Source organism: Lissotriton helveticus, chromosome 5_1 (genome assembly GCF_964261635.1).
Source record: "Lissotriton helveticus chromosome 5_1, aLisHel1.1, whole genome shotgun sequence".
In the NCBI taxonomy this organism is placed as follows: Eukaryota; Metazoa; Chordata; class Amphibia; order Caudata; family Salamandridae; genus Lissotriton; species Lissotriton helveticus.
This window is the reverse complement of record NC_136065.1, coordinates 1,866,060,770-1,866,086,376: the sequence shown is the minus strand read 5'-3', so window position 1 is coordinate 1,866,086,376 and position 25,607 is coordinate 1,866,060,770. Positions and strand designations below refer to the sequence as shown.

The 25,607-nt window shown below is 44.1% G+C and overlaps 1 protein-coding gene across 2 annotated transcripts in view; it reads right to left on the bottom strand.

Annotated features, from left to right (window-relative positions):
• The window catches only part of BRCA1 (BRCA1 DNA repair associated), a 553,713-nt gene that overhangs the window by 341,837 nt on the left and 186,269 nt on the right, over window positions 1-25,607 (bottom strand). For both annotated transcript variants that reach the window (XM_078645314.1, XM_078645315.1), the window contains exon 8: window positions 23,275-23,323. In XM_078645314.1, coding sequence (XP_078501440.1) covers window positions 23,275-23,323 — 49 coding nt within the window. The remainder of the gene's footprint in view (window positions 1-23,274; window positions 23,324-25,607) is intronic.

Sequence of the window (25,607 nt, the reverse complement as noted above, 5' to 3'; positions counted from 1 at the left end):
TGGGGGTAGAAAGAAGATGTTTAGAGCTCGATCGGAGAAGTCTTGTGTTGCTGTATGGGCGGAGGCAGGGGGATAAGTATGCAGAGCCCTTTCCCCTGACAGCCCGGTGAGCTAGGGTAAGTGCCTTGAATTCTGCCCTTTTGTGAACGGGGAGCCAGTGCAGCTTATGCCGATGGGGAGGGATATGTTCACGAAGGGGGAGGCCACAGACCAGACGAACAGCCGCATTCTGGACTGTCTGGAGACGCCGTTGGAGGCCCAGAGAGAGACCAAGGTGCAGTCCATTGGCGTAATCCAGATGGGAGGTGAGCAAAGCCTGCACAATAGTTTTCCTAGTCTGGCTGGGGAGGAAATTGATGAACTTTTTCATCATCCTCATCTTGGAGAAGCAGGCCGCGGATACCGTCTGGATTTGTTTTTGGAAAGAGAGGTTGGTATCCCAAATTACCCCCAGATTTTTAACTGAGTCTTTAGGTGAGGGGGGTGTGCTCAATTCAAGGGGCCACCACAAGTTGGAGTCCAGAGGCGTGGGCCGGTGGAAAAATATAACCTCGGTTTTGCTGGCGTTAAGCCGGAGGGAGTTGTTATCCATCCAGCTTGCGATGTTGCGAAGGCAGTTTTTCAACGGGTCAAAGGTGAATTGGGATGGGGAGTCACATGAAAACAGTAGCTGTATATTATCAGCGTAAGAGGTGGCCTTGATTCCGGATTGAGCGATGATCTCGGCCAAGGGGGAAAAATAAACATTGAACAGGAGGGGGCTCAGTGAGGAGCCCTGAGGGACTCCCCACCTGAGAGGGCGACTATCCGAGGTGAATGGGGGTGTAAATACTGCCTGTGTCCGATTGGACAGAAAGGAGGCAAACCATTCCAAGGCCTTGCCTTGTAAGCCTTTTGCCTGCAGACGGTCAAGGAGGACCGGGTGGGAGACGGTGTCGAATGCTGCCGACAGGTCGAGCAACACCAACACCGCTCTAGATCCCTCGTCCAACTTCCATCGGATGGCATCAGCCATCTCAATGAGGGCGGACTCAGTGCTATATCCGGGCCTAAATCCGTGCTGTGAGTTGTGGAAGCCGGCATCGTTGGTTTCCAAGAAGCTAGCCAGTTGCCGTTGTACGAGTTTCTCAAGCACCTTAGCTGGTGCAGGGAGCAGGGAGATGGGTCGGTAGTTAGCGGGTTCGGAAGGGTCTGCATTCGCTTTTTTGAGTATGGGAACCAATCTGGCGTGCTTCCAGGAGTCGGGGTAGATTCCTGCCTGGAGGGAGTCGTTCCAAACATCATTTAAGATGGGATTGAGCAGGGGGGCGAGGGATTTATACTGTTTTGCCATCCAAGGGGGAACCGGATTTGCATTTAAGTAATTCTGCCAGCGATTGTTCCGGGGTAATCACCTCAAAATTAGAGAAGACATGAGTGGGGTTAGAGCTGACTGTACATGGTTCGAGATTGTCAGAATTAATCTTGGTGGGAAAGGAACTTTGAATAGTGGCAATCTTGTCATTCATCAAAATAGTTAGAAAGACGGTCGCAAAGGGACTGGGACACCGGGGTTTGACTCTTGAGGGCAAGTGGGTCAGTAAAGGTTCTGACTGTATTGAAAATCTCTCTTGAAGACCCTTGTGCCCGGGAGATTTTCTCCTCTAGATGGGTTCTTTTGTGATCTATAATTTTCTTCCTGAACTCCTTAAGGGCGGCTTTATATTTGAGTTTACTGTTTGGAGAGTACGATTGTCTCCAACTTCTCTCAAGCTGTTTACAGGCCGATTTACATTTGCGGAGTTCGTCCGAGTACCACGGTGCGGAGGGGTGGCTCTTGAGGATTTAATAGGTCTGATAGGGGCTAGGAGGTCAATAGCGGAGGTGATCCAATGGTTGAAGTTAGTCAATCTACTGTCTAAATCTGTAGCTTCCTCGGGGGCGGGCGAGGAGAGATGAGTGGCTACATTCTCAGGGGAGATCATCCTCCAGTTGCGGCCCACTGGATTGGACGGGGGGCTCGATCGATCCTGATGGCAGAAGGAGATGGTAAAAGGGATCACATAATGATCAGACCAGGTTACAGGGATGGAGCCACTTGTGGAGATATCTGTTAAGTTAGTGCAGAGAAGGTCCAAGGTGTGTCCTGCCTTATGCGTGGGGCCGGAAATTATTTGGTTTAGCCACCATCTGATAAGGTGGACAGAAAATTAGCAATGGTGGGGTCTTCGGCATTATCGACGTGAAGGTTGAAGTCCCCAATGAGGGTGAAATTAGCATAACGAGAGGAGGCTTGTAAGGCATAATCTAGAAGGGCTGGAATATGGGTAATTTTAGATTTGGGGGGGCGGTATACTAATAAACCTGAGTATGTACAGTTAGCAGCTAATTTGATACAGAAAGGTAGTGCCTCTATACACTCTATTTGGGAGTAGGAGAAGGAAGAGATGGACCAAATAGATCTATAGATAATGGCCACACCTCCACCGGGGTAGGTGTTCTGTCTGTTGGCACACAAGATCTTGTATTCTGGCGGAATGGCGAGGCAGAGAGCAGGATTGGATCCTTCCCCTAGCCAGGTTTCGGTAAGAAAAAGAAGGTCCCACTGGTTGTCCTCTAACGATTGAGCTACATCTAGAGAGTGTTTCACCAGCGAGCGACAATTAATCAGTCCAGCTTTAATAATAATTTTCTTGGGAGCCGGAGAGTGTCGGGGGGAAGACTGTAGGAAATGGCATGGTGGCAAAGAGTTGTTGTCTCTGTTTTGTACACTACAGGGTTTATAGGGTAGTGACAAAGTGTCGGAAGAGGAGGTATGCGCATATGAACAGGTGAAGTTGAGACGAAGTAAGGCTTCCCTACTGTAGGAGATGGTAGTAGAGGGGCAAAGTGGAACAGATATCTGGCTCGTCGCGGCCGCATCCTGGTCGTGGACGGGCGCAGACGGGCAGGACTCTGGCACGACTCCGGCGCGGGTCAGGCGCGCCCGCATAGGGCGTCCGCTGCGCGAAGGTATGGACATTCCCTTTTATGCGCAACTAGAGCGCTGTGAATCCCACCCACACACAAGATGGCCGCCGCTATTCTATGCCCGGGACCGGCTCCACAGCGTCAATGCTCGGCTGGGAGCGGTCCAGGGCAGCGGGAAAGAGGGGGAACGAAGTGAGCGATTAAAGCTTATTAAATCTTATTAAATCGAGCTAATTTACTTAGAGTTGCAGTTGAGTACATAAAACACCGAATTTGCAGTTTTAAAAGCAAGTAAAATCAGAGCAACACTAAATAGTACAGCCTCCCGGCTTCCGCCTCAGGAGGTGCTCACGCAATCACACAAGTCATACGTTTGTGAAAGAGGTGTCTATGCTAACCAACATCTGCTCCACTCACCCTGTGGTACACTGTACATTGCAATGTGTGTTGGCTCTACACTTCTATCAAACCTAACAGATAAACAATAAGAACAGCAAAAGGAAAAACGGTTAAACCCCTCCCACATCCCCCCTACCCAGCAGCGGACAGTAGTAATAACTCTCATTATCTGTATTGAAAGGAGAACTGGCATGATTAATGTAGACTAGGTGAGAAGGAGGAGGAGTCATTCGCACTATCTATGCATGGTATCAACGTATCAGGAGTGAGCGACTGTGTAGGCGCAGTGGTGTCATGGTCCTGAGCTACTGTCGAGGACATTTCAATCAGCATCTGTCCCCATTCCAGTCAGATCTCGTTCAGCATTCTCGTCGACTCTTACAGCCGTAAGTCGACATTTTTCCGCCACACCCCATTCACGCATATCCGTGCACCATTTATCCAGTGTAGGGGGCGCTGAACGGATCCATTTATTGCAATTCGTCTTTTTGTCAGAACCAATCATAACAGAGCAAATTTAAGCCTTATACGTGTCCCCTTCGTCGGGGTTGGGAATACGCCCAACAGTCACTGCTTTATATCGACTTCTATTCCTACTGTAGTGACAAAACGGAGGGTCTGTACCACTTGGGTCCACTACTGCTGCAATCGTCTGCAAGTCCATGTCATATGGAGGAATGTGGCAGGGCCCGTACCACATCGAGAAAAGGATGGAACCAGCGCTGGGGTGAACAGCGTGCAGCGGTGCGGGGTCAGGTACGTACGATACAAATAATGGAATTGGATGAGCTTGAATCTGGCATTACTTGTAGCTTCAGCCCCTTGCGCCAGTGCTCTCTTCCATTACCCGTCTGTCAATGGGAGGGGTAGATCTTCATCCCATTTCCCCCTGATTATCGATAAATCAGCTATGCGGTCTTCCTTCAGGGCTTTGTATAAATGCAAAATTAAGACCCTACTAGAACCGGGATCTAATAGTGTTGCCAATATGCGCAACTTTGGCGTACTGTTAGAAATGCCCTGCTGGTACCTGGAAGCAAAAGTCAGGAAGCTCCCTTTTAGGTACAGATCCCCTGCCGATATGCATCCTCCCTCATACCATTGTGAAATATCCATAGATGCCGGAATACTCTAAAATTCCCGTAACCATCAGAACGGGAGTGCTACCGCGTAGGGTGCCTTGCGTAGCACTAAAGTGATTGCTTGTTCCCAGGCCACAGTTACTTGCCTCACTATGTGGTGGCAATTCCTGGGGAAATTCGATCCCATCATTTAAAACCTTTGTAACTGTGACCCATCGTTCAAGTCCGCCAGTAACTCTTTGTCCATTGTACGACCTTCCATACACCACTGCGCTGCATACTGTAACAATCCTGCGATATAATATAACCTAAAATCAGGTATCCAGAAGCCCAAGTCCAGTGTAAGCGCACCCAGCTTAACTCTGCTCCTTCACCCGGCCCACACCAGTGAAACCAGTAGGCTATGGAGCGTGTCAAATGTGGATTTCGGGATACTGCAGAAAGAATTCTGCAAGACATACAGGCAGTGAGGTAGCATCACCATTTTTGACACAGCCACCTTTCCCATGATAGACAGCGGGAGTTTATTCCACAATTGTATTGACTGTATAAGCCCCAAAAGGACCCTATCCATATTTGGTTCGAATTGAGCAACTGGCAGGTAAGATACCTAAATACCCAGATATCTAAAATGATCAATTTCCCAAGTTAGTCCCACCTCAGGAAGGTCCAGGGGTGTCCCCCTCGCTAGGGCAGCTAGCGGGAACAGTATAGATTTTCGATGATTGATATAAAGACCTGAGGCCGCACCGAAGGAGGCCAACGTCTCCAGGAGTACCGGGATCGGCTCCTTCGGCTGTCTAACGTATAGAAGCGCGTCAGCCGCATATAATGAAATCACGTGTGTGCAGCCATCTACCACTACCACTGTTCCATATCGCTCCTCAATCTCACAGCCAGGAGTTACATCACCAGCGCGAAAAGCAGTGGCGACAAGACGGAGGTCCTCATACTCGGATCCAACCCTTCGGCCTGGGACGACTCCTGGTGGCCGACTGCACTGAGAACCGCTCCAACACCCACTGACCACGCACGCAACCTAGGGGTCATCCTCGACTCCACCCTCTCCATGACTAAACAGGTCAACGCCGTCTCCTCCTCCTGCTTCAACACCCTTCGCATGCTCCGTAGGATCTACAAGTGGATCCCCACTGAAACGAGAAGAACAGTCACTCAGGACCTTGTCAGCAGCAGGTTGGACTATGGAAACGCCCTCTACGCAGGAGCCTCGGCCAAACTCCTGAGACGGCTCCAACGTATCCAGAACGCCTCTGCACGCCTGATCCTCGACATCCCTCGCCGTAGCCACATCACACCCCACCTGAGAGAACTGCACTGGCTCCCGGTCAACAAGAGGATAACCTTCAAGCTCCTCACCCACGCACACAAAGCACTCCACAACACCGGACCAACGTACCTCAACAGACGACTCAGCTTCTACATCCCCAATCGCCAGCTCCGCTCCGCCGACCTCGCCCTCGCTACAGTCCCCCGCTTCCGAAGAGCGACCTCAGGCGGCAGATCGTTCTCCCACGTCGCCGCCAAGACCTGGAACACCCTCCCCATCCACCTACGGCAGACAAAAGACCTGCTGATCTTCAGAAAACTCCTCAAGACCTGGCTTTTCGAGCAGTAGCAGAATCCCCCACCCCAGCGCCTTGAGACCCTCACGGTTGAGTAGTGCGCTTTACAAATGATATGATTGATTGATTGATTGATTGGCGATAGCAGGCACCCCTGTTGCATGCCTCGTTCAATATTTATAATCTCCGACACCCGACCTCCATTTCGCACTCGGGTTCTTGGCTTGTTGTAAAGCAGTTTAACCCATACAATATATTCTTGTCCAAAACCCAATCTCCTTAGCACCTCCCATAAATATTCCCACCGTAGTGTATCAAAAGCTTTTTCAATATCCAAGGCAACAACTGCCGCCTGGATATCACGGTTAGCCACTGAGTGAAGGACATGAGACATGCGGCGTATATTCATGTACCCCTTCCAGGTATGAACCCATACCGATCATCATGAACCAATGTGGTCGCAACTCTTCTCAATCTTAGGGCCAAGACTTTAGCGAGCAATTTAGCATCTACGCCTAGTATGGATAAAGGTCTATATGAACCCGGGTCTTCTATGTTCCGGCCAGGCTTAGGAAGCATGATTATCTGCGTCTCGCTCATGGATCGCGGTAGGCACCCAGCCTTTTAAGCCTCCTGTAGGATTTCTTGTAAGCGTGGAAGCATAACGTTGGCATACGTCCGGTAGAATTCCATCTGGTCCTGGCGATTTAAGATGGGCCATGGCTTGTAACGCCTCCTGCAGTTCCTCTAGGTAGATTGCAGTTTCCAGTTCTACCCTCTGCTCATCTGTGAGACGCGGGAGGGGGGACACCTGTAAGGTACCCCCTATCTACAGGCATTTCCTTCTCTGGGACCTCACTATATATTTCAACTAGGTGATGAAATAGCACTTGAATAATACTGGCCTGTGTAGTCGCCAAAATGCAGTCAGGTCAGCGCAACGTTAGTATCGACGCGGGTGGGCGTTCTCGCTTCAATAACCACGCCAACAGTCTCCCAGAGCGGTCACCCTCTCTATGTAAGAGTTGGCGATATTCCCTGGCGGACTAGGCAGTCAAACCTATCCCAGATCTCTCCAACCTGTCGTTGTGCTTGCAAGAGTGAACTTCCTTGCATTGTAGCGTAGCCAGCCTTTGCTCAGCGGCTGCCAATTCCAAGTCCAATTTCTTCCGGTGCCACCCACTCTGGACAAACAGTCCCCTCTGGTAACCACCTTAAACGCATCCTATTCCACAGCCCTAGTGCTGGTGGTCGACCACTTAGAGGCAAAATAACCCGTAATGACCTCTCTGAGCTCCTCTTTAAATAACTGATCGCGTAGTCCGCTGTAAATGCCACAGCGGGACTCTCTGCCTATGCCTCTCCGGTCCCTACTCCAACAACACCGGAGCATGGTCTGTTAAAAACTGGCCCAATATCGCAGTCTGTACTACTGCACCATATGCCTCCTGAGAGAGGAGAAAACGTTTGAGTCTGCTATACACCTCGCGGGTTGGCATATAACAAGTATAGCCTTTGTCGCCCATGTGTGTTTCGCACCCTATATCCACACAGTTTAACCTACCCATCACCTCGCTCAAGGAGTTCGACATGTGGGGTTTGGTGTGTTGTTTCGGTGGCTGTCTATCCAAAAAGAAGTTAAATAAAGGTGGGTGACCCAATAAACCCTTGCGAGCTTGGGCTGTGATATATTATAGGAAAAGGCGCTTGCAAGGGAGTTGTGTTTTTTTTAAAATTTCAACAAGAGGTTGGTATATGAAATTTTAATACCACCGTAACTATTTATAAACCGGTTTGTATTTAAATAAAAACTTACAATTCAAGAAGAAAATAATCACTCCAAATAGCAATAGTCAATATGGAAGCTGGTAATCACTCAAAATAGTACAAGCTACACGGGAAGTAGAGTTTTTAGATTGTCTCTTTATATCAAAAAAATAATTTCAAAGGGTACAATTTCTTAAAAACTGTGCAAATGCATCAAAGGAAAAACAAGTGAACAAGACATAGACTAGTTAATTCTTGAAGATCACTTGCGTTGCAGACCACTCTTTACTGATCAAAAAACAGCTGATCTTGAACATATTCAATGATGTTACTGTGAAGATTTGATCAAAAGAAGTACAAGATGTGGACTCATGTGTCGACGTTTCGGCCTTATACTGGAAGAATCCTTAAGGCCATCCTCAGGACTCACAATCTTATAAAAAGTAACCCCTTCCTGTAAAGAATACAATAATCATATTGTTACCTTGTATAGTTAAAAATCTATTCAACAATTTATAACCCGTGTGCTGATTAAAACAGAATTTTTTTTATCTGGTACGTACTGTTATTCACATTAGATTTAAACATTTCATCCATATACCTAACGAACATATTACTCAAAAAGTGCTTGACAAAAAATATATTGTAGATTTATTGGTTCAATTGCATTGGCGAAATATCCAGAAGTTTCACAAAAGGATCTATTACTAGCCTAGTGTACAAAATTAGAAACCATCATATCACATTATTTGTCTATTATCCATATTTAACTCCTAAGGGAGATGTTGGTAGGTTTCAAGAGTGCTCGCCAAAGGATGTTCTAAATTGACAATATTAAACAAACTTATGTCATGAGTTTGGCTAGTTTGATTTTAAATTTATAAATAAACTAAAAACTTATATGGGAATCTGAATAAATGAACCGTAGTTATATCATTCAGTGGTACCTTGGTCTCCACTTGATCGCAGCAAACCGCGTGGTCGATGTGGGACTTTTAGTTCAAAATTATTCCTGCCATGAGAAATAGTTGATTTACACATCTAACCAAATTAACATACTCGCAGTGGTTTATAAAGAATACTGTGCAGATCTGCGTATATACCTGTTCTGTTAGAGAAATTCTTAAACAGGTTTTTCGATGGCGTTATTTGTCCGCATCCAAAGTCAAAGCCTAATAGAAAAAAACAATTACTTTTAAAATTCAAAGACTCCTGATTGCATGAAATGAAATGTAGACAAATTGGCAACGTTAAAGTAAAACGATATAGTGAGACTGCTACAACATTGCGGCACAAAGTTGAAAGGTTAGCGAGACTGCTGCTAGTCTACGGTTTTAGTAATAACCGTAGAGTACCGCTATTGAATGAGAGTTTACGTTTTCTTAAAAAAAGGCTATATAACAATGCTAATAATATTCGCTCTAATGCAATGTCTGCTGAGCAAGGGCGGTTCACCGTCGAGCGCGACTAGTGCAACTGGTGCAAAATATAATTTCGCAATGTGATCTGACGAACGCATTTTACGAAATAAATCACACACTTGGGTTTGTATCTTCCCGAACTCGCCTTGATATGCGAAAGTTTAAGTGATAACGTTGCCAATTTGTCTACATTTCATTTCATGCAATCAGGAGTCTTTGAATTTTAAAAGTAATTAGAGTGGCCGTTTTTTGACGTATTGTCAAACAGCAAGTAACATAGCACTAAAAATTGTTTTTTGTCTATTAGGCTTTGACTTTGGATGCGGACAAATAACGCCATCGAAAAACCTGTTTAAGAATTTCTCTACCAGAACAGGTATATACGCAGATCTGCACAGTTTTCTTTATAAACCACTGCGAGTATGTTAATTTGGTTAGATGTGTAAATCGACTATTTCTTATGGCAGGAATAATTTTGAACTAAAAGTCCCACATCGACCACGCGGTCTGCTGCGATCAAGTGGAGACCAAGGTACCACTGAATGATATAACTACGGTTCATTTATTCAGATTCCCATATAAGTTTTTAGTTTATTTATAAATTTAAAATCAAACTAGCTAAACTCATGACATAAGTTTGTTTAATATTGTCAATTTAGAACATCCTTTGGCGAGCACTCTTGAAACCTTCCAACATCTCCCTTAGGAGTTAAATATGGATAATAGACAAATAATGTGATATGATGGTTTCTAATTTTGTACACTAGGCTAGTAATAGATCCTTTTGTGAAACTTCTGGATATTTCGCCAATGCAATTGAACCAATAAATCTACAATAGATTTTTTGTCAAGCACTTTTTGAGTAATATGTTTGTTAGGTATATGGATGAAATGTTTAAATCTAATGTGAATAACAGTACGTACCAGATATAATTTTTTCTGGTTTGATCAGCACACGGGTTATGAATTGTTGAATAGATTTTTAACTATACAAGGTAACAATATGATTATTGTATTCTTTACAGGAAGGGGTTACTTTTTATAAGATTGCGAGTCCTGAGGATGGCCTTAAGGATTCTTCCAGTGTAAGGCCGAAACGTCGACACATGAGTCCACATCTTGTACTTCTTTTGATCAAATCTTCACAGTAACATCATTGTATATGTTCAAGATCAGCTGTTTTTTGATCAGTAAAGAGTGGTCTGCAACGCAAGTGATCTTCAAGAATTAACTAGTCTATGTCTTGTTCACTTGTTTTTCCTTTGATGCATTTGCACAGTTTTTAAGAAATTGTACCCTTTGAAATGATTTTTTTGATATAAAGAGACAATCTAAAAACTCTACTTCCCGTGTAGCTTGTACTATTTTGAGTGATTACCAGCTTCCATATTGACTATTGCTTTTTGGAGTGATTATTTTCTTCTTGAATTGTAGGTTTTTATTTAAATACAAACAGGTTTATGAATAGTTAAGGTGGTATTAAAATTTCATATACCAACCTCTTGTTGAAATTTTAAAAAAACACAACTCCCTTGCAAGCGCCTTTTCCTATAATATAGTCTATCCAAAAAGCCATCCAGCACGCAATTAAAATCACCAGCCCATATTATGGGGATCATAATATACGAGAGAATCAGACTCTCCACGACACCAAAGAACTCCGCATCATCTGTGTTGGGGGCATAAACATTTGCCAGACATACCTCAACACCATCGAGCTCACCATACACAAGTACATATCTGCCCTCTACGTCCCTAAAGCAGTTGCACAATTTAAACAGAACCTGTGGGGCCACCCAGACAGCCACTTCCCTAGCATATGCAGAGTAGGTTAATGTGAACTTCTGCCCTCTCCATTTCTTGTGAAGTTATTGTATCGCAGCGTCCAATATATGCGTTTCCTGTAACATAGCAATGTGGGCACCCTGACACCGCAGATATGTTTTTACTCTGTAGCATTTATACAAAAGAATTTAGCCCCCTCACATTCCATGTCATGATTTTGTGTTGTCCCATGTCATCCAGCCCATACCTGTCCTATTCAATGTGTGCACTGCCTGTGCACTGCCATCATCGCTGCCGGTGAGAACTGTAAGCTGAACATTCAAACAAACCCACCTGTGGGAAAACACTGTAAGAACAAAGAGTGTTCTAAGGCAGTTTAACGGGCGGACACCAATCCCTTCAATGTCTTAGAGTTAGACCTCCAACGACTTCTATCCGATTACTCAGACTTCCATAACACTACAGAAAAAGAAGTATGGAAGGCCAGAGCAAGAGGGGAGAGAGAGAGAGAGAGAGAGAGAGAAAGCGGACAGAGAGGAAGATGAGAACAGAAAGAGGAAAAAAGAGCAACAAAGGAGGAGAACAAACTGAGAAAGATGAGGAGAAAAAAATGATTTTAAGGGAAGAAACCAAGAAGAAAAGATAAAGACATAGGAAGGAAGCGATATAGAGGGGGAAGGAAGCGATATAGAGGGAGAAGTAGAAGAAGGGCGAGAACAGTGAAAGAACGAGTGAATGAGAAAGGAGATAGAGACCCCAGACAGAGAGATCGTGCTTGTCTATGTATGGTTTGAGGGAGGTATTCCTAGGCCGGCCAGGTTTGGGTGCACTTCTCTTGTCTGCCACTTGACCTTAAATAAAGGGGAGACCTGTTTTGTAGTTACTGCTGTCCTGCGTGATGTGATTACCAAGGGCAGCTTTTAGATCTTTATATAATACAACCAAAATCAATTAAAAAAAAGAAAAATGTGATCATCCCACTTGAATAATAATACACAGGACCTGGACTCCTGCCAGAATTATATTCAGTCTACTCGTACATGCAGGATAAAATCCCCAGGGAGGCAGTCAGGGAAGCTGAAAAGGCAGCTTCAAACAAGCTTCGCTTTTAATTCACTTTACCAAATGAGGTACAAAGAGATGAACTGAAATACAAAGCAGCCCACAGATCTGAGGCCTCTATCAGCGCCAAAACAGGAGCTCAATGCAGAGGGCGAGAGGTGGTCTTTGGAATTTTGCAGAGTGCTTTTGTAGCTGCCAGGCCCTATAAAAATAGAGCGTGTTTTTGAAACAAGTGAGTGGAACAATCTTCAGCGGCACAGTTAGCAGATGCAAGAAACATTGCTCATTCATCAGAAGTATTTATCTGTCAATCAAAGGGCTGGGACTGAGATGTAACCTTTGAAACGAAGATGCCCTTGTACACAGGACACTGTGGTAGCAAAGCTGTGCAACTGAACACCAAACTGTTGGAAAGGGGCATGTGATCAAAAGTTGGTGTGGGCGAAGAATTACGCTCTGCTCGCAGAGTTCTGCCCACTCCACATAGGGTTCCGCAAAGTAATGTGGAGCAGAGTTTTTGCTCTCGAGCGACTCGCCAACGTTGAGTTGGCCAGCGTTCGCGAGAAGAAAAAACAAAATCACACGTTGAGACCTCCTGCTGGTGAGATTTCTCAACGCGTGTGGTCGGGGCAGGTCGTGACCGCTCACATTAAGAAATCGGTCGCTCGTATTGAGGAGGCTGCAACTCGAGTATAATGCCTACTCGAGCGACAACGCAGCAGGGCCCTCTGGTGCGATACGTAGCACAGTTTGCACTGGTTTTACAGCGTGGGACAGACTCCCAGTACTAAAAATCAGTGCGTGCAGCGTGACTTAACAGACTCTGCCGCTGGCAGAACACCACAAAGTGCGGCAGAGTTTTTCCAGCAAACTAAGCAAACTCTGCCCTGGCCCAACGAAAAGTTATATTTAATTATTGTATTTTTCACTTCCTCATACAAGAGCAAGCAATCTATGGAAAAGCACTTATAAATAATTCACCTACAACTGTATTGCCCGAAACGGGCACTCCGGCACAAATGTGCAGAGTCTGGCAGATGCTGCCTAGGTTGGTGATACGCGCCGCGACCATGAGAACATCTGGCATTTCTTAATCCATTTTCACCATTACCGTGGTGAGGCTATCCAGCAGTTCCCATGGTGCCCTCACTTAGGCATGAATCAAAATTGTAGACAAGCAAGTGATATCAAGTCAAAAGGAGAATGATAGAGAGAATAAGTTAACATCCATACACAAAAATGTTTAGGATTCCAAAACTACTAGTGATTCAACACTACCGTCAACTAATGCTCGATGCAGGCACTCTTGCTTTTAAGTTGAAATGAACAGATCGGAATCCATGTGAGAAAAGCAGTACATACACAGAAGACCAAACCGCTGCCTTGCATATTTCTATAAAACTACATTAAAATAGCAGCAGTTGGTTAAATCCGCTATGACAGAATCATAACTAGTTCGAGGTAAGAGACTCACTTGCGAGACATAATTAGGGCTCTGGTTTTATGGTATTTTGTTTTTTACATTTCCGTCTGTATTTATCCATATGTATTTTTTGGCAACTTTATCTGTATTTATCGATATTTATTATGAGTTTTGTGAAAAAAATAAAGCTGAGATTGGTGTAATTCCACATTTATTTAACCAATAAATATGCAGTCATGCTTGAATGCCTGCCAGGTTTCAGTGATATGAACAACCGCAGAAGATAAATCAATGCACTTATATGAAAATATGCACATTTTAGTGTCAGCCTTGTGCATATATACTGCTGGTTAAGCTTCTTTACTAAAATTCATTTTTTTAAACCCTTACCTATCAATCCGCACAGTTATTGCCCTGGCAGTCATTTCAAAGTGTATTTAGAATCACAAAAAAGCACTCAATTTCCGTTTTTATCCACATTTAAAAATAAATAAAGACAAGAAAATAAATGTTTTCCGTCTGTATTTATCTATAAAAATGGAAAACCGGGAGCCTTAGACATAATTAATTTAACAACCGTCTTGGTACGGATTTCTTTGCAAGTGACAACAAATTCATTTTGCTCAAATGCGACCGAACAATTGTCTGAGAGGATGCGTCATTCTGAAAGAGCACTATAAAATACTAAAAGTCAGCTATTGAAGCAGTCTTTTACAAAAAGAAGTATGAAAATTATGATGAAAAGCTGGATAATCTACTGACACTATGTTAAGCGCGTTCTTAAATCGGTCTTGACCACCATTTCATTATGTTCAACAACTACTATTGGGGGGTCAGCAGAAAAAAAGCTCGTTTCTCAACAATTGTCTTGGCACAGGTATTAGGAGTCAGTGTCAACAGTTCAAGGGAAAGTTGAAGAGGCGTAAATACTTGAAAAAACGTAAATTTTATGATATGGATCAATGTCCCTCCAATGTTATGTCTACGCATATTAGCAAAGAGCTGGCCCTTTTTATGGCTCTGCTTGACGTTCTTATTTGGTATGAACTATGTCTGGGGATAAACATCATGACACAAGCAACAGCAAGGAGAGAACCTTCTTCACACCGGATGGAAAAACTGTTCCATTAGAGTCCATTGGTTTCACCAGTGGAAGGATTTTTGATTTATTTTGTTTTTGCTGTACTTTTTAATAAAACAAGCAGAATCATTTGCGAGTCGTGTCTTTCGCCTACAGAGTGGAAGCAGACCCTCATTTTTAAGAAACATGGTAGACATTTTGTAGGTGCATCTGTCTGAGCAGCCCAACCGCACCTAAAACAAGAGGAGCATGGCTAGAGAGACTGGATATTGGCACAATGCTCCTTAGTGAACATCAGCGGCACACTCCTGTCCTGCAACGTTTCTTCAGGGGGGCGCTCATTCTCCTTCTACCAATCTTTGGAAATCAGGCGAGGCTAGCCGGTGCTATTGCACAAGAAGTTAGAACTTACCTGCTCACCACCAACAACCCAAATTAGGTAGTCAGGAAATAGCATCACAAAGCTACCTAGGGTAAAGGTTGTGTACCTGGTGACAAATCCAAACTGATCCAGCTGCACCACTTTCTACTTGTGCGACATCAGCCCCCTGCAAATACAAGACTTTTATGGTCTATCGTAATTAATGAAAGCCACTTGCAGGAACCACATAGGGTTGGGCCTTTTGACAGAATTAAGAAGAGTCTGAATGGGGGTTTCATAGTTAAATGACAGCAGCGGGCTACCAACCAGTGCTTCAGAGTACAGCTAGAGTATCCTCAACACTACCTACAATCCACAATAACTCAAATAGTGGATCTGGTCCAAGAGCCCAGTTGAACTAATATTCCCTGTACTCTAAGAAGCGTCCTCTATGTTAATAGGTACCTACAGATTAGCACTGCCCACCCATGGCTTCTTAATGAGCTCTAGTCTGCCCACACATACACTCTGCAGCGGCAGACAGGAATGCTCTGTGTGTTCAGCTCCTAACAAAAGACCTAGAAGTTTGAGCACATAGTAATGGGTGAAGCTTCACAAGGTTCCCTTAATAGAAAAGTTGAGTTTGGGTCAATTGAACACCAGGTTTATACATTTCAAGCAGCGTTAGAGTTTCAGACAGAAACAATGCTCATTGCACTTTGTAAAGACTGCGTATTATAACATGGATGGATATGATAAACAAGATCACCACTAGAGCCATCCGAAGGAATCCATTTGCAAAAACTAGTTCACCTAGATAAAAACGAAGAAAAAACCACATAAGGACTATTTACCACCTGCATACAAGGACTGACTGTACACCAGCTCTCCATGGTCTAATTAGATATTCTATTGGAGATTTAGAGGATTTTGTTGCCAGAGACCTTCTATATCCAGCACGCCTTAGGATTCATAAAGGGAAACTGGCGGGATCTTAACAGGACATGTACTGGCGTGGAAGATGATAAATCTTGTCATCAATGTGCGACTCTTAGCCACTGTCATCCTTGGAGTGGTTTCCCTCAAAGTTTTGCCTCTACCTCCTGTATTTTTAGGGAAAACGCTATTATATCGCATACAGTACAACGCATACGATTACAACACGGCCGTTACAACGACCGCGTTGTTACAACGCGAACCATTACAACACAAGTTGTTTCAACGACTTGCTGTAGGGGGTGTGCTAAAATAAGGAATATATAATTTACTATTCCAACACCTTCCCTAATGTTGTGCACACTGGAGATGGAATAGTAAATTATGCTATTCCTAATTCCCGCGCGCCCCCTATAGCAAGTCGTTTAAACGACTTGAGTTGTAATGGTTAGTGTTGTAACAACGCAGTCATTGTAACGTCCACGTTGTAATCACCTGCATTGTACCACATGAGATGTAATGACATTCATATTTTTGATACTGTGCCGGAATTTGTTTTTGTTCACTTTGATGCTTTGGGTACTTTGCCACTGCTGATCAGTGTCAAAGTGCAATGTGCTCCCTGTGTAAATTATCATGATTGGTTATCCATGATTGGCATATTTGATTTACTGGTAAGCCCCTAGTAAAGTGCACTGAGTGTGCCCAGGTCTTGTAAATCAAATGCTACTAGTGGGACTGCAGCACTGATTGTGCCACTGACACAAGTAGCCTTCCAAGGTACTCGCATGGGCAGAGTCTAGTATCTGTGAAAGGTAGGACATTTACTGGTGTGTGTGACATGTCTGTATAGTGAAGTACTACCAATTTCGTTTTTCACTATTGAAAGGCTATTTGTCCCATAGGCTAACATGGGAGTTACTTTGGAACATCTTACAAGTAGAACTTTCCATTAGGACAAGATAGAAAGGTGGAGTGTTATGTTTCATATAGGTACCCTAATATAGGCCCGAGTAACATCATATCCTTTCACCTACATCACCTCCCCTACACTACACAGTAACGGGCCTTTTAGGATTGAACCTTTACCTAGTTCTAGTCCTGGGGGCAGAAGGAGGGTTACCCTGAACAATAGAGTTCTATGACTTCATCTTTAGACTGACACAGTATGAATGAATATTCATAAAGGTTCTTAAAAGCCAGACTGGGGTCACATCCACCTGCATAATATCTACGTACAAGGTTCATCCCATGCATCATCCTCATAGCCAACAAAGGCTAATACTAGAAACAAGGGACAAAGGAACCCTAGATAAGTTTCGGTATAAATACAGCACCTCTTGCTAGTATTAGTTAGAGGGAACTAAGACTTACAGGCCGACATACTGACCAGAGAAGCTGAGGCTCCTACATGCAGCCGCTCCAGCCGCAGTGGACTGATACATCCCTTGCGGGGTGTCCAACTCGAGAGCAGGACTGGGACCCACACTCTCTTGCTTCAGGTAATGGGGTTAGACTAAACCTAAAGGGATTCTTGGCTACACACTTCCTCACATGCTAGGTACACTTAGGTACAACTAAATAGGCATCGTAGGAGTATGCACGCTTACTTTTATCATGCATTTTATATCAATGTATGTGTTCATGACTATTGCAAAATTGTAGAACTGTACTATCCTTTTATATTTACTGTAATGCTGATCATATATCTCTGCTACTGTTTAAAGGTTGGTGCAGCACATATATTATACACTAGAAGAACAACTGTGCAATAAATGCTTATTGTAACACGCCCGACTGCTTCTTCTGTGTACCTCTCTGAGACCAACTAAGTGAGCACGAGTGACTGAGCGAAAAGTAGTACATTGTTTCCACGATACTGTGGGATCAGGGTTAACATGATCTAAGGTTGCCAGAAACTATTCTCTCCCCGATAAGAGGAGATTATAGTGGCACTGTGAGCTAGCTAATGCAAACAGGCTAACATACGTGGTGGGGGTGCTCAGAGTTAGTCTGCCACCAATCCTATAGTTTATGTTATCCAAACACGGACGACTGCATGGGTACTATAGGAACTACACAACAGGAGTTTAGGCTCAAAACTCAGAATTTAATAACACTTTTTTTTAGGGAGATGGTTTTAAATTGTGTGTTAGAAAAAGCCACTTTTAGAAAGGAGGCATTTTCTTATTTAACTATTCTGTGTGACTCTGCTATTTTGTGTATGGACTGTCTGGTTTTAGAGTGGCTGGGGATCTGCAATCACTGTAGACAGCCACCATGGGCATTGAGGTGTCTCCTGTCTTTCCTGGGTGAAGCTGAGCTGAATAGATATTGGCTAAATTTAGAGTGGTGTGGGGAGTTTCATTTAAATCTGAATAGGCAGTGCCTTCTCTGCACAATGAGGTCTCGACCTCCTGTGGTCATGCTGCACCAGAGAGGACAGTACTGGTTTGGACGGGCTCAGAGACCCTTGCCACAAGGAGAATAACGACAAAATGAGGGTATAAGTTGTGGACCTCAAACCCCAAAGAACTAGATCATTTATGGAACCCAGAGGAAGCCTTTGCCAAGGAGAAGAGCTGGAGAGCTATGAGGAGGGGTACAGACCCTTTTGCTGTGTGCTGTGTGGAGGTTGGCCTGCAGTTCCTGCTTTTGCCAAGGAAAGGAGAAAGACTGTAACTTTGCTAAGAAACCTGCTTGAGGAAGAATCTCCAAGGGCTTGTGTGCGCTGTTCTTAAGTCTCAGGGACACAAAGACTTCACCATCAGCTACCCTGAACTCCACTACCGGGAGTTCTGACCTGTCAGGAGGTACCTTTCCAGTTTTGGGACACTGGCGGTTGTTCCTGCTGTTGGTAGCTGGAAGAAACATAGAAGCAAGAAAAACAATCTCCAACGCAGTCAATCACACCGCCACGACCTGCACTGATGCCAGGGGTATTGCTCGAGAAATACACGATACACTGCCCCACCTGCACCACAGCTCCAGCGCCCTTCGACGCCTGCAGTCATCGGCCTTCCCAACACTTGCTTTCGCACAGATGCCATCACTGCCAGCGTCTACATCCCGTTACGCAGAGCTCATAACCGCCGAGGGTGACTCCAACTTTGCATCGCCTCACCGAAACCAATGCATCACCACTGAAGCAACTGACTTCCCCTGTCCTAGACTCAACAAGTCACCTCCTCACAGACATGACGCCTCGCCTACCCCGTGCCAACCAGTGAGCCGGCTTTGACCTCGACACAGACACCTCATCTCCACGACACAGTGCATTGTCCAAAGACTGCGGTTCAAGGTACTGTTGTTTGGGGGTCCGTGTGACTTTGTGCCATACGCCGCGCATCCCCTGGTCGCCACCTTACTGTGGGTTATTGACTGTCACAATGTCGTAATAGCCCCAGGTGGAGCCATTTGTTTGCTACACGTTCTATTTTTGAAATAACTGTTCAAAAGTCGTATTTTACTATCTGTATGTTGGATTTTTGTCGTTTGGGTCTTATTTGGATTAGATAAAGATACCTTATTTTTCTAAACTGGTATGGTGTCCATTTGTGGTGTTTTCACTGGGTTACTGTGTGCCTTGAGTACAATTACTTTCTATGTTGCCTTTGAGATAAGCCTGTCTGCTCGTGCCAAGCTACCAAGGGGGGTGAGCAGCGGTTATCTGAAGTGTGTATTCCCCTTACCATGACTAGAAGCAAGGGTTCCTACTTGGACAAAGGTACATACCTCAGCCAACTAGAGAGCTCCATTTATAATAGCCACTAATCTTTCATTAAACTGCCGTATAAAGATGAAGCTAGGTCAGGTTCTACTGAAAGAGTCAATTTGATTGCGTTTCATGCTAGTGGTGCACTTTGTCCCATTTTTAGGAACAACTGAAAACCATCTGATGTAACTGGGGCACAGACACCTAGACCTCCACCAGATTACCCTTCTGGCTGTGCCCATTTCTAAGCCTTATTTTCCGAACAGAACAAAAAACAGATTGAGTAAAACAATTAAAGGTATTGCTTTTCTCTTCCAACCATCTGCTTGTGAATGTAAGTGGGAAAGAACCAACATCCTACTACAGAACATTTTACACTAGTGTATTTCTTCGCTCGGTTTACCTTTTCAGGCATCACTGCCTGTTTCCTGGGTTTGCTCCCTGGACGGTGTTATTCTCCTGTGCTTAATTCCCAGCTTCCCACTAGAAACCGGTTCACTCACTTGGTCCCTTTTGTCTCCTATTTGGAGCCCTTTCTAGACTGTTTTGAGCCCTGTTAGACCTGACCCTTTTTGCAGGTTTATCCGCAAACCTTTTTCCTTTTGTCTCCTATTTTTCTGATCCCATTTTCGTTGGCTGTAGGAGCACTTTACCACTGCTGATCAGTGCTAAAGTGCATATGCTCTCTGTGTAAATTGTGAATATAACTGGTTATCCACGATTGGCATATTTAATTTACTGGTGTGTCCCTAGTAAAGTGAACTGAGTGAACCAGGGCCTGCAAATCAAATGCTAATAGTGGGCTTGCAGCACTGATTGTGCCACCCACATGAGTTGCCCTGTAAATGTGTCTTAGACCGACCACTGTAGTGTCTGCGTGCGCAGTTTTAAACTGCCATGTTAACCTGGAAAGTGCACGCACTTGCCAGGCCCAAACCTTCCCTTTCCTTACATGTAAGGCACCCCTAAGGTAGGCCCAAGGTACCCCCATGGGCAGAGTGCAATGTATGTGAAAGGTAGGACATGTATTGGTGTGTGTGACATGTCATGATAGTGAATAACTGTGTATTTCGTTTTTCACTATTGAAAGGCTGTCTGTCCCATAGGCTTATCATTGGGGCTGTACTGTAACCATTTTACATGTGCAACTTTCAAAATTGAGTTTAGGATCTGAACTCAAAATTTATTAACGTACCTTTTGGGAAAGGTGGTTTTTAAATTGTGTGTTTGAAAATGCCACATTTAGAAAGTGGGCATTTTCATATTTTACCACTCTGTGTGCCTCTGGCTGTTTGTGTATTCAGCGTTTGGTGTTGGAGTGACAGGAGCTGGGGATGTGCATTCACTCTAAACAGTCCTGTGGTGGGAGGACTGGCAGGTGGGTGTTTGAGGCTGAAAAGACCGAGTCTACATTTGGAGTGGTGGGAGGAGTTTCGCTTACACCTGAATAGGCTGTGTCTCCTTTGCACAATGCTCTCTGCCCGTGTGGGCATGCTAATCAGGGAGGAAAGGATTGGTTGGGACTGGGTTCAGGGGTGTTGTTTAGCAAGTCCTATGATGAAGCATGCCACATATTTGTGGGTGAGGGCAGTCTTTCAAACAGACAACTCATGCCACTTAACTTTATAGCGTAATTTTGTTTACTCCCAATTCTTTTTTGTGTTAGGCCTCAAACAAACTGCTGCATTTTCTTTATGCCCCGATTTGTGCTTTACATGTGATACTGAATGTTTGTGCTCACGTGTTTTACGTATGATCAAAGAGTCTGTGGACTAATGTGCACCCTATGAGTATTTGGTTTACTGCACTAACTGTGATGTTAGGCAGAATATGTTCTTATGACGTGGGCAATATACATGTCTTGATGTTATTGCCCTACCTGTGATATTATGACAATTGCCAGGTTGGCAAAGTTATTTATGAACGATGTAATGTCATGACAATTGCCTAGATGGCGAAGTGATTTATGTGATATTTGTGTTTTATAGACAATATATGAGATTTTTTTTTTTTTACAATCTTGTGTGGCGTCTCTTTTGTGGTGTATGTTGTGTGTCACTGGTGTGTGTGTGTGTGGGTTGCGCAAACGCTTTACTTTGCCTCTGGGATAAGCCTGACTGCTCTGTAAAGCTACCAAGGGGGTGGGCAGGGGTTATCCTGTGTGTGTAACTCCCCAACCCTGACTAGAGTGGTAGGTTCTGTCTGGCTTAGCGGATTACCCTAGCCAACCAGAAACCCCATTTATAACAGGCCCACTTTCCATCTCGTCTTCTCTAAGTAGCCATCCTTCACCGAAGCCCTTCCTTGCTACAAAAGCTCTCGTTCAACATTACGAGAGGTAACTGCGTCTTCCCGAAGCATCTTCCCTGTTAGACCGGATACGACGTAGGACCAAAACTCTGCCCTATCCCAAACTACCACCCTTGAACCAATAATGCAGGAAGACTTTCAAACCTGGTGTGTTACGAAGGTAACATTTCTCTCACTTCTAGTTCTGCATTACAGATACTCTTTGAAACCACAGAAAGTAGAATATCTTCAAACATCAATGGGATTGGCAAAGCACATTTTACGCTCTAACACATTTTTGAACGCTTTTTGCATAGAAAATATACCTATATGGAGCAAAAACTTCCCTTTACATGTATGTCCAATTGTAATTTGCACATCCACAGAATCGATAAAGTTCAGCTGAGATTATTTTTTTAAACTCTCCCAAGGTAACAAAAAAAATAATCAAATAATAAATGATGCCATAGGCATAGCGTTTAACATGTAGAGGAAATAGGAACAGGGTTCTTTAAAGAAGTTTGGAACCTGCAAGGCCCGCATGCTCTACAGGATCAGTTAGCATCTTTAATTTAATGTGACAACTCGAACAACCGGGCCGGACTGGCCACTCTGACACTTCGGCATATTCCCAGTGGGTTTCAGGTCCTGGGAATGTTTTTAGAGAAGGATGGGCTGCGATCACCCAAGCAAGCTGCCACTGCCTTCTTCTAGTATACTGCCCCCTTCCAGTATGCGGCCCCCTTCTAGTGGGGGGCTGTTTGAAATATTTTTGCCCTGGCTGATTTGGATTCCAGTCCGGTCCTGTTGAACAAGCATTTGTCCCCAATAGAATTTTTATTGAACATGGTTCCGTGGGAGTGCAGAAAATGGCCCTGATGGAGTGGTGCGTTCATAAAAAAGTAACTTGTCCTTCTGTATTGTGGGATTCTCTGAGTAAGCCCACCATGAATTAGAGGAAGGAAACATACAGACGAAAGAGCCCACAAACATGCAAAGTCAACAACCAATACAATCGTTATGTCCCCTTATCAAAATGTCTTAGAAAATATTATATAATACTCTTTTGCAATTAATCAAAATATTCACATAGCTAGTTATGACAGTAACATAGCCTTATTCATGCGCGCAGGCCCTGCCCCCAAAATCAGACCTCTGTAGAGCCCAGAAAGGGTGTTCACCCGGAAGAACAATTGGCGGTGCCTGCTACAGATGCTTCTGATTGTCGATTTCACAGCTTCAACCTGCGGAGCTCATGATACGCGCGGCACATTTAATAACCAGTCAATGCTCGAGTCGATCACTGTAATGAAGGTTCATGAAAGCATGTCCCAGATCTAATCTGAAGCTGATCTCAGGGAATAAAGTGTCGACGGAACACTTCAATCTACTTAGCATGCAAAGCCGCCTCCTCTGCTTACCGTAGGCTGCCCGCCTTTCCCAATAAATCTTCTTCCGAAGACTCTGATCCTAAAACAAGCAATTAAAACAGCAATTAGTGTTCTGCCTTGAACGGATTACACAATAATTATGCTTGGAGATTAAAATATAAACATATGCACATCCGAGAGAGATACCCAGAACTTATTGCCAGAGTCACGTTTCATGATGTGGCTGAGGAGAACGATTCATACATACTATGACCCACCGGGGGTTTGCATGCGTGGGGGTGGGATGCAATCTACATATCTTAAGCTCTACTGCAACCTTATCCAGCTAAGCAATGAAAATTCCTTATGGAAAAATTGTTTTTTTCACAATAAAAAATGCCATGTGTCATAAATGAAGGATATAACTTTTTTCACAAATTTACTGTTTAGCCAGGTTGCTGCCCAAGGAGCATGGAAGGGTCCCAACAAACATAACCAGGGTACACTTCTTGCACAAAGAAAAAAACACAAGGGGGAAGCAGTACAAATGACTAGGTAAAAACCAAATCTGTGGAAAACAAAGAATTCTTGTCTCCACGTAGATTTATTTATTTTAGTGACCCTGAGATTTTAAACATTTCGCAAAGTTTGTGTAGATTTATGAACAATGTCAAGTTAGCCACAGATTTTCTATCCCTGCTTAAATTTCTAGGCAGAAGTAATGAAAGAAATGTCAAAGGAATGAGGAATGGCAGAGACCAAGGATGCCCTACCCAAATAACTAGGACACAAAGTAACTTCTACCCCATCTAGCTGGCTGCAACAAGCAAGTGCGTGAGAATAGGTCTCCAAGAGGACAGGCCGGAGGTTCCCACGAACACATGTGGGAATGTCCTGTGATTTTTCCCAAAGGCACACATACCACCATGCACATTTTTCCGCACCGTGGGGGGAGGGGTTGGGGGCCGAACAGGAAACTGATCTGCAAATATAATTTTTTTTAATTCGTAGAGAAAAAGCTTCATTGGCAGCACAAGCAAGTCAGATAGTGATCCTTTCCAATCTAGGAGAGGAGTTACTGTTGCCCTTTGCTGCATTAGGTGAAAAGGGAAAAGATCACAGTTTTGAAATGCTTTCAAATCAAAGTTGATATTCCCAAACGTCCATTGTAAACCACAAGAATGCCCTCATTCAACCCCTCGAGTGCGATTTACTACTGTAAACTTTCACATTGTTTTGCAGATTTTTACTGTCTCTCTAAATAAGGCACACTTTCCTTCTTTGGACACAAACACTTGAGTCAGTGGTATGCGGTCTGAAACCAGAGCTGTGCGGAAATGCCCATTATAGGGGTGTTCAAAGCTTACCGAGGAGGGTTGAATCATGACCAAATTGAACACATGTACATACAATAATATAAATGGGAATCAAAAGCATAATCGATTGTTATTTTAAAAATAGGTCATGGTTCAAGCCTCATGGTTTAACTTTTGACTCTCTATCTGTTGGGTACTCTATCTTAGTGGTTCTTAACCTTTTTACTTCTGTGGAGCCCCATGTAAACATTAGTTAGATCTGGGGACCCCCAGTGAATCATTTTTGGAATATGGGAACCCACACTAAGTAATTATTGGAACCCAGTCTAAGCAATGTATCCTACCACAGTGCCAATAAACCAATTGGTGAACATGTGCCTAATAAAGCATGTTCACCCAGAATGGTATCTTGGCACTGAATAACAGATGCTTATTGTTACCCACCTCAATGGTAATAATTTTATTGACCTCAGATGGATGAAAGGCTGAGTGGATCCGCCAGGATTTGAACCTGTGACCGTGAGTCACAGGTTCAAATTTATCTCAAACTACAATCACCCAAAGACATTATGCTCTTGAATTCAACGATCAGAAGCACCCAATCATGGCTGGCCGCTAATCATCTCAACCTCAATGCCCTTAAAACAGAGTTCCTCCTGATCTCACCTCCCGTGAAAATCACTAAAGCTCAAATTTGGCTTAAACACCTAACGGCACTCAATGTTCATCCTACCATCGTGGACTCAGCAAAAGCTTTAGGCATAACACTCGACACCAACCTCAACATGCAGGAACACATCAACAAAGCAACTAAGGGTGCGAACTACCAGATCAATACCTTAAGGAAACTCAAACCCTTCCTCCCAGCCAAAGATTTCCATACTGCGGTACAAGCACTAGTCATCCCTCGAATAGACTACGGCAGCATCGCCCTCTGCGGTCTCCCCCTAACTACTACGGCACCCATAAGAGCTTCTCTAAACGCCGCAGCGAGACTCCTCACTGGATCAAAAAAACATTCACACATCTCCCCTGATCTGAAATCCCTGAACTGGCTGCCTTTTGAAG